Source organism: Pelecanus crispus, chromosome 15 (genome assembly GCF_030463565.1).
Source record: "Pelecanus crispus isolate bPelCri1 chromosome 15, bPelCri1.pri, whole genome shotgun sequence".
Taxonomy (NCBI): Eukaryota; Metazoa; Chordata; class Aves; order Pelecaniformes; family Pelecanidae; genus Pelecanus; species Pelecanus crispus.
In genome coordinates, this window is record NC_134657.1 from 10,301,750 (window position 1) to 10,317,904 (window position 16,155).

The 16,155-nt window shown below is 52.1% G+C and overlaps 1 protein-coding gene across 1 annotated transcript in view; it reads left to right on the forward strand.

Moving 5' to 3' along the window:
* The window catches only part of CAMTA1 (calmodulin binding transcription activator 1), a 296,954-nt gene that overhangs the window by 248,051 nt on the left and 32,748 nt on the right, over window positions 1–16,155 (forward strand). The window contains exons 8-10 of the mRNA XM_075721708.1: window positions 311–2,166; window positions 5,482–5,608; window positions 6,394–6,528. Of these exons, the coding sequence (XP_075577823.1) occupies window positions 311–2,166; window positions 5,482–5,608; window positions 6,394–6,528 (2,118 nt within the window). The remainder of the gene's footprint in view (window positions 1–310; window positions 2,167–5,481; window positions 5,609–6,393; window positions 6,529–16,155) is intronic.

Here is a 16,155-nt window from a genome sequence, read left to right on the forward strand (position 1 = left end):
AGGGAGCAAGGGAGTAGGTGCTACGTGGGGTGAGGGGAAGGGTGCACACATGCCTGTTTTGAGGTTGCTGTCATTGCATGCAACGGATCTATGCATCAGACGGAAAGGGAGCTGTAAATCTGGCACTGGTGAGAAATTAGCTTTATTTCCAAGGTCTCTCTGGCTCTCTCGTGTGTGTGTGCTCGCTCGCTCTCACATGCACAAATGCGTGTAAGTGCAGCTCTCCTTTGCTACAGCCATAAGATGCGCAACTAGCATAGTCTTAATTTTGTATTTACTGAATGGCAAATGTTGTTGTTTTCTGGCACAGGGGCAGGAAGCAGTGTGCATCACAAGTGTAACAGTGCCAAACATCGCATCATATCACCAAAGGTCGAACCAAGGACAGGTGGGTACAGCACTCATTCAGAGGTACAAAATAACGATGTCTCTGAAGGCAAGAACGAGCACAGTCATGGCAAGGCCTCCAGCCGAGAGAAGAGGAACGGCAAAGTGGCAAAACCGGTGTTGCTCCATCAAAACAGCACTGAGGTTTCTTCCACCAACCAGGTGGAGGTCCCTGACACGACCCAGAATTCTCCGGTGTCCATCAGCAGTGGATTAAATAGCGACCCGGATATGGCAGATAGCCCGGCCGTCACTGGTGTGTCTAGTATGGCTGTAGCATCAGTTATGGGAAGCTTGTCACAAAGTGCCACCGTATTTATGTCAGAAGTCACCAGTGAAGCTGTGTATACCATGTCACCCACCTCCGGCCCAAATCAACACCTTCTGTCCTCAGATGCAGCTGCACAAGGACTGGTACTTGCTGTAAGTTCAGATGGACACAAATTTGCTTTTCCAACAACCGGCAGTTCAGAGAGCTTGTCAATGCTACCCAGCACAGTCTCCGAGGAACTTGTGCTCTCCACAACTTTAGATGGAAATAGAAAAATTCCAGAAACCACCATGAATTTTGACCCAGACTGTTTTCTTAACAATCCCAAGCAAGGGCAGACTTATGGTGGAGGAGGTATGAAAAGTGACAGCATCAGTACGAACATAAGGCAGTCACCCACAACGGAACGTAGCTTCAACTTCAATACAACCCTCACAAAAGAAATTAAAACTGAGGACACATCTTTCGAACAACAGATGTCCAAAGAAGCATTTTCCTCCACTTCTGCATCTAACACTCTCACCCTCACTACTGGTTCAGGTTTGCTTCCGTCTGGAGGAGGTCTGAGCCCAAGTACCACCCTGGAGCAGATGGACTTCAGTGCTATTGACTCCAACAAGGACTATTCTTCCAGCTTCAATCAGACCGTCCAGAGCCCTCATGTTCATCAGACCCCTTCCCCCAGCTTCTTTCTGCAGGATGCCAGCAAACCTCTTCCCCTGGAGCAAAACACTCACAACAATTTGAATGACACAAGCGGCTCATTTGTGAACACGTTAGGAATCCCCAGTGTGAAAACAGAGTCCTCGTCCCAAACCACTTCCAACTGTAACGGCACAGTGGAAACCAGAATAGAGTCCACCTCTTCTCTCCAGCTCATGCAGTTCCAAGCAAACTTCCAGGCTATGACTGCAGAAGCAGAAGTTCCCATGGAGACCTCCCAGCAGGCGGAAGGGAACGAAAATCTACTTAAATCAGGGGATCTTCAAGCCTGCAGCACAGAACACTACTTGCAGCCTGAGGCCAACGGGGGTATCAGGAATGGGAACAATCTCCCTATTCTCCAAGGTAACATGGTACAAGGACTCTATCCTGTGGCCCATCCCAGCTTAAATAACTCCTCCAACATGGAGCTTAACTTGGACCACTTTGACATCTCCTTCAGTAACCAGTTTTCTGATCTAATTAATGATTTCATATCGGTAGAAGGTGGGAGCAGCGCTCTCTATGGACACCAGCTGGTGTCAGGTGACAGTGCCGGACTGTCTCAGCCTGAAGACAGTAACAGAGCAACCTACAACCAGGCTGAAATGTGCATTCCTTGCTGCAGTCCTCAGCAAGCCAACATGCAGCTCAGCACCACAGAGAACGGAGCCAGCACGATGGCGTACATGCATGTGGCTGAGGTGGTCTCAGCAGCTGCGGCACAAGGCACTTTGGGGTTGCTGCAGCAGAGTGGGCGCTTGTTCATGGTGACAGATTATTCACCAGAATGGTCTTACCCTGAGGTAAGTCTAGGGCTTTTACTCATTAACGTTTACTGCTTTACCTTTCATTGCTTTCTAATAAGGGCTCCCAAGAACTGTTTTGTTAAAGCTTTGACAAGGCTTTTAAAATATTTCTCTTAGAAGTCAGAGTATCTAAGGCTATTTGCATGTCTGAGTGTACTTTTAATTAAGCACTTCATTACCCTGACAGGGCCCTTTCTTCACTTTGGAAACATCCGAACAGAAATGTTTTGTTTCACTGAAAAGGAAAGTATTTCCTACGTGATGGCTTCGTGTTGCTACCTCACCATGTTAGAGCAATAGAGTTTGCAAACTGGAGCTGATCCTTAAATCTGGCTCTGATGTTCTCAGTAGAACAATTCCTGACCTGCATTGCCTTAAGGTGTTCAGCATTTACCTCCATCCCACAGACTATCCAAAACCAGTCGCATGCACCACAAGTTAAAAATGTCAGCAGCACAGACTTCTCTAACGTGAAGGAATGCTGGAGGAAAGAGGCTGTTTTGAGCCAGTAATGGAGAGGCAGGTTGTTCTGAATAAAAAAAAAGGTCCTTTCTGTTTTTGTAAGCCCAGCCTGGGAGTACTGTTGTACCTGTTACCTGAGGTGCGTGATAACTGGTTGGGAAAAGATCTCTCTGTTCCTGTTGACTAGCGCTATGTGATTTTCAGTCCTGTAATACCACCCCCAGGAAGCACACATCTGACACCACTGGATGGTGAGTTTGCTAGTGGATGAGGCAGTAGAAATGTGCAATAATAAGCAGATGAGGTGGCTTAACCTTCAGCTGAATGATCCTGTGGCAGCTCCAGGACCACGGTGTTACAGGAGCAGGTGATGATTTGTTATTCAGTGGCTCTAAGAGTTCACATGCTCTGCAATGTGGGACTCAGTGTGAAAACACGGGTGTTTGCTCTGCAGATGGAAAGAAACTCAGGTTGCCAGCATGCAGGAATGGCCGATGGGCGCTGATGAAAAGCCTCCTTCAGGAGTTTCTGCCCTCCGTTTAGTTGCTGACTCTCCAGACAAGTCCATCGTGGCCGGTGAGGTGGTGGTGCAGGCTCAGGCAGGGTGGGCAGCTGAAGGCATCCTGGCCGCTTATTACGGCCTCACCCACCGTTTGCACGGTCTGCAGCTGATCGGGAAATCTGGGACTGCCTAGGGCAGGAGATGCCCGGGGGCCTCACCTCTGCCAGCTGCCAAATCCAGGGTCCTCTCTAAGAGACAGGGTGGTCACCAATCAGCTCCCACTCACCACCAGCTGGAGTTTACCTTCTCCTGGTCTTGGCAGAAAACTGGGTCTGAATGCCAGTGTTCTGCTTCTCTGGAGTACGAGACAAGCTGCAGCGTCAGCGCTGTGGTGGTCACTACTAGTGTTACCTGACTGACTGGTTAACATGGAACAATAACGCGATGATGGTCTGTCAGTGACTGAACCCTGTCAGGCTTTGTTTGCAAGAAGCACACTATTCGGGGGCATTTGGCTATGTTGGGCTACTGAAACCGCTTCTGCCGTACCTGTTGTCTGGACAGGCGGTCCGACTCTTTCTTGCTTGCATGGGAGGTCCCAGAAATCAACAAAAAAACCCTAATGGCAAACCTCCAGCCATGCTTGCAAATCTTTTTTGCTGCTACCATGGAAACCTTTTTTTTGTTACCCATTGCTACACTAACGAATTGTTTGACTCCTGCTGGCAGATCGTGCTTCCCATCTGTTTTATACAGACCACAAGGCCTAATCCATCTGCATAGGCTCACCAGAGCATTTTTCAAAGCCAGCAGAGGTGCAGGGCTGCTCTCTGGTTGCGTGGCAGTCACACCTGCAGCTGCGGGGTTTGATGTGCGAGCAGCTCGCAGCGATGCGGCGGCCGCTCGTGCTCTTCAGGTGCCGAACGGCGTCGGCGCTGGCCTTGCGCGGCCGAGCGGGCCCGGAGGCCGAGCGGGCCCGGAGGCCGAGCGGGCCCGGAGGCCGCGGAGGCAGCGCGCTCGTCTCCGAGCGGATTCTGCCGCGGGCCCCTCGGGACGCGGCGCTGGGGTGGCTCTGGCGTCCCGCGGCGTTACCGCTGCCACCCGGCGCACGTTTGCCAGCGGCCCCCGCAGCGGCAGCCGTGTCCCGGCTCGGGGCCGGGTGCGGGGCCGCCGTGGATCCGCCTCCCGGGGGCGGGCGGGCCGCGCTCCCGCCGGCGGCCGCCCGAGGGCAGCACGGCCGCGGGGAAGGGCCGGGGCCGGGGCCGGGGCCTGCGGCGGGCGGGGGGCCCCACCGGGGAGAAGGCCCCTCTCCCGGCCTCGCCTGAGCGCAGCCGCGGAGGCCTGGAGCCGCTGGGCCGGCCCCGGCTGCCCCGCTCCCGCTGGGCCCCTGCCATCCCGGGAGAAGGCGCCGGGAGCCGGCCCCGGCGCTGCGGGCGTAGCCGGTGCGCTCCTGCGCCGGTGCCAGAGGCTGAAGGCTTCCACGGGGCCGTTCTCCTCTTCAGCGCCCGAGCCTGACGGAGCCTTGGCCTGGGAAGCGCGGGGAAGGGTCTGGGACAGGCTGGGCCCAGGGCGCCGGAGCTGCCCTCGAAGGAGTTCCCTGCAAACGCAGCCCCGTTCTGGGTCGCCCCGCTGTCGCCGCTTCCTTGTTTACCCCCAGTACCTAGGAGAGCATGAGTTGTGCGATTGCTGGCTTTAGCCGAGATCTGCCTGCGTCACGGTCTGTCGGATTCACGGTCCAGCTCCTCCCGTGCTTCCAGTTGTGACTTCGGAGGCGATGCGTTGCCTTTGGTGTCCTACACCCCGTTCTCATAGCAGCAGGGTCAGGTGATGGCAAACGTGCAGCACGCTTGCGGCGATTGAGTTGCAGCACTTTTCAGGGGCGAGGAGACGGAGCCTGGCGCAGCGAGGTGGCGGAGGGGGCATGAGGTGGGATGGCGCACCCCGAAGTTACCGGGAGCTGCCCCGTGGGAGGGATGTCTGCCTTGCAGCGTTGTAAGGTGCGGTCTCTCGTTGCTGGTCTCGGAGCTGGCAAGTGACCCAAAGAAAGGCAGGCGGTCTGCGGCGAGGCTCACTCTGGCAAAGCACAGGACTTGAGCGTATGGGCAGGAGCGGGGAACAGAGCGAGTGAGGAGAAAAAAGGTGCTCAACAAACAGAACGCTATCTGCATTTCTCCCGTGGTGGTGGGAGACTGGGGCGGCGGTGTCGACTGGTGCCAAGGATCTGTGTTAGCTTGGCGCTTCTGTTAGCCCTCATGATGCTGTTTGCCCTTCAGCCGTTTCAGTGCATGGTCCTCTCTGGGGATGGCTTCTTCTGTAATGCTTTTTTTTTGCCCCTCTTTTCCTCACAGGGAGGAGTAAAAGTCCTAATTACTGGTCCATGGCAGGAAGCCAGCAATAATTACAGCTGTCTGTTTGATCAGATCTCAGTGCCTGCATCTTTAATTCAGCCCGGGGTACTGCGCTGCTACTGCCCAGGTAAGGATCACCTCTCTTCTAAAGCTGGTGGTTCCAGAGCAAGTTCTTAGCCTAATAGCATCATGTATAGATCTTGACTAAACTCGCGGCCCCATTGTGAAAGGTAGTGCATAAACATCGAGAAGCTTTTCCTTCTTCTTTGACCTGTTTAATGTGAGAACAACAATTTAGGATCTTGATATATCACAACAGATCACAACGAGTATTATTTAGAAACTCTGAATGAGCTTTAAAATAATTATTTGAAATAATTTAAAATCATTCTAAGCATTTCTTTAGTTTTCCAATAGCAGATTAAAGAGCAACTGTTATTCAGGGGTGCACTCGCTGCCCTGCTGACTCTTAATTTGCCTGTATTCTGCACTTTGTCCTTGGTACTTACAGGATGAGAGCACTTCCAGCCTCTCTGCAGAGATTTTCAGTAATGCTGGCCCTCAGTATATGACTTTAAGTGTAGTAGAATAACTTAGCTTCATTGTTAGGCCCCAGTTTCCCACTGGAAATGCAGTGAGGCTGGTTAATCTTTAGGAACACATGTGATTCTGCCTCCTGCCAAAACAACCCATTAGATGACTCTTAAGCTTACAGCCTTCATGTTTGGAAACAGAGATTGGCATTTTGGACTCTTCAGTTGTCTAGTCACAAAAATATTGTCAAACGCCCCCTCTCCTCATTGCATCTGCTCTCAGCCTGCCGCTTAGCACGTGGGGACATCACCAGGATAATACCCAGCCGTGCGTTTCTGTGGGGAGGTCTCTGTCTTACCGCATGCTCTTTCCTTTTAGCTCATGACACTGGGCTCGTGACTCTGCAAGTTGCCTTCAACAGTCAGATCATCTCCAATTCTGTGGTGTTTGAATATAAAGCCAGAGCTCTGCCAACCCTGCCTTCCTCCCAGCATGACTGGCTGTCCTTGGATGGTAAGAAGCATGCGCTATTCTTTACTACAGCTCACCGAATGGCAGGACCGTGAATGAAAAGAGCAGCTCCTGGTGTGGGGGCGGGATGTGGAGGGGCAAGTTTGTGCCGTGGGGAAGGTCTGTTGCACAATTAATCAAATTTATCGTGCTGAAATTCCTTATTAGTTCTTTCAATGTGAACAAAATGTGGCTGCATTTGATGGGAAGGAGACAAAGGGCTGTCTTCTTTGTCTGAACAGAAAGCTGATTGTTTCCTCAAAACAGGGACTACCCAGTCCCTAGCAGGAGAGGAGCCTCTGCCCTGTAGTTGTCTTCCCTGAGAACTCTGAAACTTGAGCTTGTCTAGAAAAATGTGTATTTACATAAGCAGAAAGTGGGAAGATGGTGAGATAGTTTAAGGAACGAGGGGGCTTTAGTCCAGCTGCTGCTGTGATATCCCCATCCCACCGAGTTACCAAATGGGGCAGATACAGATTCTGTCAAACACTTGAGCGTCGCAGTGCCAGAGCACTCTGTGCTAATGGCAAGCCAGGCATGCTCTGGCACATAACAGCCACAACCAGCCTTTTTCGACTCGTAAGAGCATCCCTTGTGCCTTGCAGGGATGAGATGGACACCCTCATAGCATTAGCTCTTAGCCAGGCAGTTGGCAGAAGAATCCATGATTGATCAGAACAGATCTCTGGTACCTAAATGTCGCACCGAGGGATGGGAACACAGGCTCTGGATTTGTATGGCAACTCTGTGCATGCAAGTTTTAGGTTCAGGTTTACCTGGTAACCCTGTGCCCCCAAAAAGCATTTTATAAAGGAGCAAGATGAGAAGGATAGCAGGGGACCTTAGGAGCCTGGAACGTTCATTTCCCTTCCTGAGTGCAATTGCTAGAGAGATGCCACTTCCAACTCAGAGCAAGGAGATGCAGGGAAAGAGCTGGTTTGTATGACACGCTGGGAGAGGACCAGGAATAGTGCTTTCATCTTTCTTTATCAGAGTCAGCTGCTGGGGCACTGCATTTTGTGCCATCTTAGCAAAGTCCCAACACTCCTGCTTGGTGACCCGTTGGCTAAGTGTCTGTTTCCTCTGCTAAATACAAGAGACAAATATGGTGAGGTCAGATCCTTAGTCTTCAAAGATTTCATGGCTGAGAAACCAATACTAATGTTACAAAGCGTTACACAAAAGAAGCCACAGGAGTAGTTGTTTGCACAGGGCCATACTGAAGGCAAGAGAAATAATGAGCTAATTATTTCTATAACAAACTGATGCAGTTTGTTCCTCAGTCAATTAATCACATCCTATTTTGTCTGTCAGCTGCAAACACGGTAACTGTAATACAACACGTGTTTTGGGAAATCTGCTGTGGATATTACTTTGATACCAGTTTAATGCCTTTAAAATACTGCTATCATTACAAAGATTTGAAGCATGTGTTAGTGTGTTGTTGTTGTTATTTTATATCTTTGATGGACATGGTAAATACTTAGAACTGTTTAACTGGAGAAATATTGAACAGTTTTGAGCTTAATTCAGGCCAGCTGCATGTCAGTGGAGGCAGGTGATGTTTGAAAGGTTTTTGGTGGGCTCCCTCGTTCTGTCTGGGAAGCCCTGACAGGAAAAGCTTTCTTCATTAAAGCATTCATTAGAAGCTTTCTCCGTACCATTAGCAGCTGTGAGCCTAGGGACTGGTCATGTGGGTCAATTCTGAGCACCCTGACACTGCTGCTTAGAGCATCCGCAGTTCATCTGTAAAACGTGAGCGCCAGGGGCGGGTGAGGAGGAGCCATTTCTGGCTGGATTCTGGCAGAGCGGTGTGCGTACATGTGCAGAGTCTGAGCTGATGCTTTTGGAGACAGTTGAGGGGGAAATAATAAGAAAATAGATTTTCCTTCAACGAAGCATCAGGCATGATTTCAGCGGCACAGTACCTGTTATCTTCAGCTGTTCAAGGTTATCCATTAATATTAGCAGCAGACTGACGCATCCTTCCCCTGGCTCTCCCCCTCCCTGTAACGTCACCGAACACAAACGTTTAGTTTGTCTCCTCTTTCTGACCTGTAGCTGCTGTGTTCCTCATGCCACGTACGAGGGACGTTTCAAGGAAGTCGGGGCGGCACTGCCTCCGACGTTTGTAGGCGCGAGCGGAATGGAGACAGACCACTGTGGTTACTGCAGGAGTAAAGAAAGGTTCGTGACTTGGCTGTAGAGGCATACTTGCAAACAGAAATGGAAATGGCTCTTAAAGAGGAAGCGCGCATAGTCTGATGTTCAGCATCAAAACTGAGTTTGCTTGACTTCTGAGTATTGGAAGAGTCTGCAGGTGCTACCTGCTACCCAGGCTGCACGTTGCATGTGAAGTACAGCCGATACTGGTGTGATGGAGGTTGGTATGCAGCTGTTAGCAATCTCACCAGTGTGGCATGCAAAGTGCATAGGTTTTAAAACCCTCATTTGACAGTTCCCTCCGCGCTGGTGAATTTGGAGGCGCTGCAGAAGGTGGCTGTGTGAGTGCTGTCTCTGGTGTTCCTGCAGTTTGTCTGGGAGCTCCTGGTTAGCGGGTGAGCTCTCAATTAGAGACTGTTATGATGTGGTGATGGTGAAGGGAGGGGGACTGCAGCAGTGAACAAACTAGGGCATTGCTAACAGGGAGGAAAAAAAAAAAGTAAAAGGACCACTGCATTGCAGAGGCCCTTCAGGGAAAAAGACTGAATAATTATACTAACCATGACTTATCAGAAGCCTCTGCCTTGATGCACAGTGCTCCAAAGGGAGCAAATTACACTCTTATTTAAAGGACCAGCACCATCTTCCCATTTATTCTTGGAGAACAAATGTTAGCTTAGCTAGCTAAGGTATAAGCTAATGTGAGTTGATTCTACCGGTAGAGTAAATAACCAAATCCCTGCCTTCTCTGTTTACTTTAATTGCCCTGCTTCAAATCCTTGCCCTACTGCCTGTTCTGTAGTCTCAAGGGAAGGATTTCAAGGAATATTTATAGTCCCAAAATATTGACTAGAATTTTAAAATTCTTTTTAATTAACTCGGAACACTTTGAGTTCCTTTGCACTATGCTGTTGAAACACAGTTAATGATTCCAGCTAGCGTGACTGCTGCAAGAGAGGCAGGGTTAACAGTCAGTCATACCCCAGGAACAGCACAGTGAAAGGATAAGCAATTTCCATCTTCCATAAGTTTAGATAAACAATTGTCTTCCACAGTTCTAAAATAAAGACAAAGACATGCTATATGTGAACGGTGTATTTTCAGTTACATTAAGACAACAACTAATCTGCCACCTTTGTTCAGTTCTGCAGGTGCAGTTCTGCAGATACCTGAAAACCTTTAGCCTCTGTTTCTTTCTTAAGGAGACAAGTCTTTAGCTAACTGACGATGCGCACCTCAGCGTAGCGGCTTCAATTTCTCTGCAAGCTCCTCTTGAGAATTGTGTAGTTGTTGTAAGCCTTTGCAGTAATTGGCTGTGCTACACAGGCAGACGTAAAAGAGCAGACAGTAGTAGCTCAGTCATGACAGGATATGGTGTAAACAAAGACAATAAATAAAATAGATCTGTACATAAAATTGCTGCTCTAGGGTATGGATGGCTCCCAGTTAATGCTAAGATAGTAGGCACACTTGGAATCACACCTCTGTAGAACTTTCCCGATTTCAACAAAGATGGGTTAGCAACGAAGCATCTGAAACCAAGCATGCAAAACCAGAGTTCCACGGTGACCAGCAGGAAAAAGTGAGCACAAACTTTTTTGCATGCTGAGCAGCTCTCGCTGCAGGCTCGGAGCAGAGACGCTGCCCGCTGGGGACATTGCTGTACCTTCTGTCACAGAGGAATGCCATGAGATCCACGCATCTGCCTGCGCAGCGTCGCAGCAGGATCTGCTTCCACCTGACCACTGCACTAGCAGAGAGCAGCAGTGGTACGACGTACCACGCTTCCTTCTTACAAGCACTTACAGCAACTAGTAATTGTTACTTGTGGAAGTAGTGAGCTTGAGGCAAGGATAAAATCCCACCTTTCTGAGCACAGAGCGAGTACCGGGCATTGGGATCAGGGAGCAGTACTGCAAACAACTGGAAAATGTTGTGAGACCATATCCCTCCATGCCTCCTGTTTGTAGGACCGTATCAAGCCAAGCGAAGGAATGTGCAGAGAAGGAGTTTTAAGGGGCAGCACATTGGGTGGCCATCCTCTGAAGGGCTGCTTCCTTTTTCAGTGTCCATGCTGCACTACAAAGGACAGTGCACCCCCTTCCGAACTATACACAGCAACCCTTGTTTTATTCTGAATTTTCCTTATTTTACCCCGCAGATGAGTTAGATCTTTTACAAATGGACAGTGGACACCAGCTGCTTTCAAAAAGTGTCTGTAGAGATGATGTTTCCTTGGCATGGGACATGACCAGAAATTCCAGGGAGACTGGTACGAGTGCTCCTTGGCATTACGCTTACACATCTGCAGGAAAGAGGTTGGGGAGGAGTAAGTGCTGCCATAGGAAGCCCAAACAACTTAAAAATATCAGCAGGCCAATGTGTGAACTGATGAGTCAAGCGTGTATGGGATGGACAAGGGTGTGACTGGTACTGACACAAGAGAGCGTAATAGGCAGCCTTTCAGCTACTGTGGGATTCTCAGTTTAAGGTTTGGCTATCTTTCCCAGCTGGAAATGTAAAAAAGACTGGGGCTTTTGGTGGCTCACTTGCGTTAGCGTGACGTGGCCGTACCTGTGGCACCCAAGCTCCCGTTTCGGTACACAGGAGGTGGATGGGATCGCATGCGTTTGAGTTATCTGTGACACTACAGCACGTGCGCGCTACCTGTGGCGCGTCACAGTTTGACAGGTACATGGTTTCCATAATGTGGGTAAGCGTGCAAGGTGGTGGATGTTCATCACCAAAAGCCACGGAGGATGTCTGTTTGCTGGGACCAGGTACCCTTTCTAGCATGCAGATGTGCTGCAGACAACACAGTCTTGTAGGAGAGGCGTGCTCGGTCTCAGTGAGCTCCTTAGAAATGTTTGGCAGCCGTAAGAGACTTCTGGCAGAAAAAAGTCCGTGTGTGTAAATAGTAGCACTGTTTCTCACTCCTCTCTCCATCTGGGTAGAGGTGACTGTGTGTTTAACTTTACATCTTGGATTTTACCTGAAAAGATGATGTATTTGGGTTCTCTTTGGGAAGAGGGATGCGCGTTTTGTAGTGTTATGGGGCTGCGGGTGCAGCACAGGGCGTCACGTGAGCGTTGTTACGGGACATGGGTACCTTGTTCCTTCCTGGGAACTACACTGTAAACTTCAAATGTTTCTGCGCATCCTCCTCTCTTTGCTGACTCCTGGGCAGCGCGGAGGCTTTGTCCGTTTCATTTATATTCCTGTTGATAAGTTTGGTGTGGTTTGGTTTTTTTTCTCCTTTCACACACGGCCTGTCCTTTTCTGTTTTGGCTATAAAGCGATTGAATTGAGGTGAGGAGTATTCCTTTTTCTGATCTGGATGTCGTCTTTCAGCCAGCCTGAGCTCACAGTCCGGCGTCTGATTGCTCTGGAAAGCCCGCCTGTGCTCTCGGGCTGCTGGCTGGCCGCGCTCGGTGCTTGGGTGGCTCCGTACCGGGCTCCGCGGTTCCCTTCAGCATCGAGTAACCGCACAGGCGTTCCATGGAATTTTACGTCGGGTTTTAACGCTCTGCAAACTTGCCTTATTAGGGCAATTAGTAAAAGCGTAATTACCGTGTGTGTGGCGAGACGAGAACTGCACGTAGGAGCCTGCTTGCTTGCAGGTGCTGCACGTCCCGGCCCCGGACCCCGCTCGCCGCAGCGCGCCGCGCGAAGGCCGCTGTCCCGGGGAGGCTGCGGGGGAGGCGGCCGGGCAGCCGGGTAGGCCGCTGGGCGCGCGGAGGGGAGCTGCGGCCGCCCCGCAGGCGAGGGGTCGGGGCCGGGGTTCGGGGCCGGGGCCGGCGAGCGCGGGGCGCGCGCTGTAACCACGGCGGCGGCCGCCAATGGGGGGCGGTGACGTGGCGGCGCGGGGCGGGGCGGGGCCCGGCGGCCGCCGGCGACGGGGAGCGGAGCGGCGCGGAGCGGGGCTGGGCTGGGCTGGGCTGGGCTGGGCTGGGCCGGGCCGGGCCGCCCGGCCGCGCCGACACAGACGCAGACAATGGAAGGCGGCGGCCGCCGCCCGCCGCCTGCGGCCGCAGCGGGAGCAGGAGCGGGAGCAGGAGCGGGAGCGGGCCGCCGCTGAGCGCGGCGCGGGGAGGCCGGCGGACGGGGCTGGTATCCCGCTATGGCGGCGCCGGGGGGCCCCGGCGTGGGCTGAGGGCGGCGGCGGGACCCAGCGCCCCCGCTCCCCGCAGAAGCGGCGGGGTCTCGGGGCTGCTCCCCCCCCCGCCCGCCCGGCCGCGCCAGGCGCCCCGAGCCCAGCCGAGCGCCGCTGCCCGGGCGCCCCGGGGCGGGTACCGGCGCCTCCGGTACCTCGGGGTGCGAGCGGGTGTCGGGCGCGGCGATGCGCTCTTGGGCGCGCTCGGGGTAAGCGGGGCCGCCGGCTCCCCGCAGCTCGCCTGGCCCGCCGGCTCCCCGCAGCTCGCCTGGCCCGCCGCCCTCCCGGGACAGCGCTGCCTTGGGCCGGCCGCTCCCGCCGCTCCTGTGGCCGGCTCGCCCGCGGGCTCCGAGGCGCGGCGTGCCCGCAGGGCGGGCGGCAGCTGCGGAGCCGGCCGGAGCCCTCGGGCGGTGTTGGCCCCGCTGCGGGCGAGGGACGGCAGCCGCTTGCCCGTGGCGGGAGAGGTGTGGCCCAGCTCCCTGCGGAAAGACTCGCACGTCTCCCCGGTGCTGGACCGTGCTGCCCGTTGCCGAGCGGAGCGCGTTGCTGAGCGGAGCCCGTTGCTCCTGTGACGCTGCCCCTTGGCTCCAGCATTCAGGCGGTTGCGTGCAGCGCCATGCCCCCAGCCGCTGACCACCGCTCGGCGTCGTCTTCCACTGCGGACAGCAGGACTCGCCCATTTCCGAAATATGCCAGCGCGCGCTAGCTGGTGCACCGCGGTCACAGATGTGCGGAGAGGGCACAGCTGAGGCTCCCGCCAGCGCTGCAGTAAGACTAAGACAGAGGAGCTCCAGCTGGCTGCAAGGATGCGAAAGACGACAGCCAGGTCTGTGGGGGAGCCTGCTCTGTCCACCCCCGCTGCAGGGTCTGCACTAGATGCTGGCTGGAGCCTCCACTGACGCCTTTGTAGACTCCCCAGTCAGTCCCCTGGTGCCAGATGTTGTCGGTTTATTTACCTGGAAGCAGGTAGAGGTACTACACAGGGGTCCAGGACCCCCACCCTTTGCAGGTGGATGTGCAGATCTGACAAAGTACAGCTTCCAGTAAGTATTGCAGGATGATGTGTCGTGCAGTATTTGGGTTTAAATCTGCATGCTTCTGTGTTGTCCGTCGCTCTGCCGTACTTAAAACGGGAATGCGCGCCTTTTTAAGCTCGCTGTTCCTCCCCCTTCTTCTCCCTGTGCCCCCAGCTGTGGGACATGGTCACGTTTGCATCTGCTCCCCCCCGCCCCGTTGGTCCCCAGCCCTTCCAGGGTGATGTTATGATGCTGGCTCAGAGTTGTGACAGCACTTTTATTGTAGCATCACGCACGCAGAAGGACGTTAGGATAGCATCCTAACACTTCCGTATCACAGTCTCGTATTCTGAGTTGGTATGGTGTGGGGTGAGATCAGTAGCCCAAGCCTTCCATGGGGAGTTTAGGGATGCTTGAAGTACACCCCTGCTCTGTGCCAGGTGATTGCGAAACTTGTTTTGTAGCGTGCTTCATCGAAAAGGACTAGGAAGGGGAATTCAGAAGACCGTGTAGGCCACTCCCAGTTTAGAGATGGAGTAAATGTGACGGGTGTCTTGACTTTTTGAAAGCTTCCAGTGAAGGAGATCTCTGTCTCTTTTGCTGACCTATTCTAGGGTTTCACAGTTTTGTAGCTTGCAGCAGTTCCTGTTTATCTAATTTTGCAGCAAATAGAGGCCATTTGATACCATTCTCCTCATCAGTCTGGTGATTTCTGGGTGAATATTTTGTTTCTTGAGTTTGCAATTTTTATGAGGGGAAACTTGGGTCAGAATTTGTACCGTACTTACAGCGCTGTAGCACAGATACTGCACAGTGCCGTGTGAGGTGCTTTTTTCCTGTTTATAGCTCCTTTAGCATGTAACCCTTGGAGGAGGGAGGCTCTGTGAGCAGTGGGTAGCACCGTGCAGGTGAGCAGCAGCGCAGCATGTCCTTGTAGGCTGTTGCTTTTTGCATACATCCAAAAGCACAACATCTTTCATAGTGTTGGTACCTGTGGGAAAGCACAGCCAGTTTCTGGCCTGAGATGCAGAGGGTGACCTTAGGCAGCTGACTTTTTATACAAATCACTAAATAGCACAAGAAGTGACATGTTTAGTGGCCTGCCCTACCTCTAAAATACATCAAGTCCACATGGCATCTCTAAAACCTTCCCTGGTTTGCCAAAGTGGCTGTTCCTGGATAGCGTGAAAATCTCGCCATCCCTAAGCTCTGGGGAAGAGAAGCCTGAAAAAAAAAGGCAGCAAGTGCTTTATTGCTATCGGTGTAGAGACTGCCACTTGGGGAAGAAGTCAGCCTGAGCCACCCCCCTTGTCCTCTTTTCTAGTAATGGCATGATAAAGAAAAGTAGGGGGAAGTACCATCTTTTGAGGGAGCACTGGCTGTTGGGGATGATAGGGAGGAGCAGAGTAATCCCAGATGGCACCGGAGTAATAGCTGAAGTCCTACAGCCTTGGAAAAACTATGGGAAAAGTGTTGCCGGTAAGAAGTCTTGCCCTGGTAGGTGGATTAATGGCTTAAAATCGATGACAGTGCCTGTATGTGCAGATCTGGATTACTTCATTGTTCCTGCCCGTGCCTAGTGGTGTTTATTTCTTCTGTGAAAGCGCGGACTTTCTTCAGCTGTCGCTTAGGCTCAGAGCGTAAATACAGTGTTTTCCTCGTCTTGTGCCTCAGTAGTTGTGGTGTTTCTCACTGATCAAAAGGCCTGGAAGTTACTTGCCACACTAGCAGAGATAGGCGTTTGTCCTAGAATATTAAGTAAAAATTTTAAGTGCTTTCATTTGCTGGTAGAGACCATGACCTGTAAGAGCTTACTGCTAAACAGAGCTTTTTGTGAGATGCATTGAGGGTGCTACCGCAGCTTCATTTCAGAAATACGAGTTCCTGCAATGATGACACCTCAGAAATAAGTACTAAATCAAATCAAATTGATACTGCAACATGGAAGGTGTTCAGGATGTTTACCATACAGAAGAACTGAGCAAGGTTTCATAGGCCAATGACAGATGATTTGTAAAATAGGAACAGAGCAGTGGCACTCGGAGAAGTGATGTGCCCTTAGACTGCTTCCATCCCCACCCACAGCTTGCAATGGATAAGAGAATGTGGTGTGTCTGACTTGCTCTGCAAAACAGAAAAATATCTTTGTGCCGCGTGGTGGGTTTTTTGTTGTTGGTTTTGTTTTGTTTTTTTTTACAGTGCTCAGCTATCGCACTTGTTCAATTCGGTCTGTGTGTTTTCATACAGTGAAAGTTGTAACACAGAAACTGCTGTTAAAGAGACTGCACGTGCTGAGGA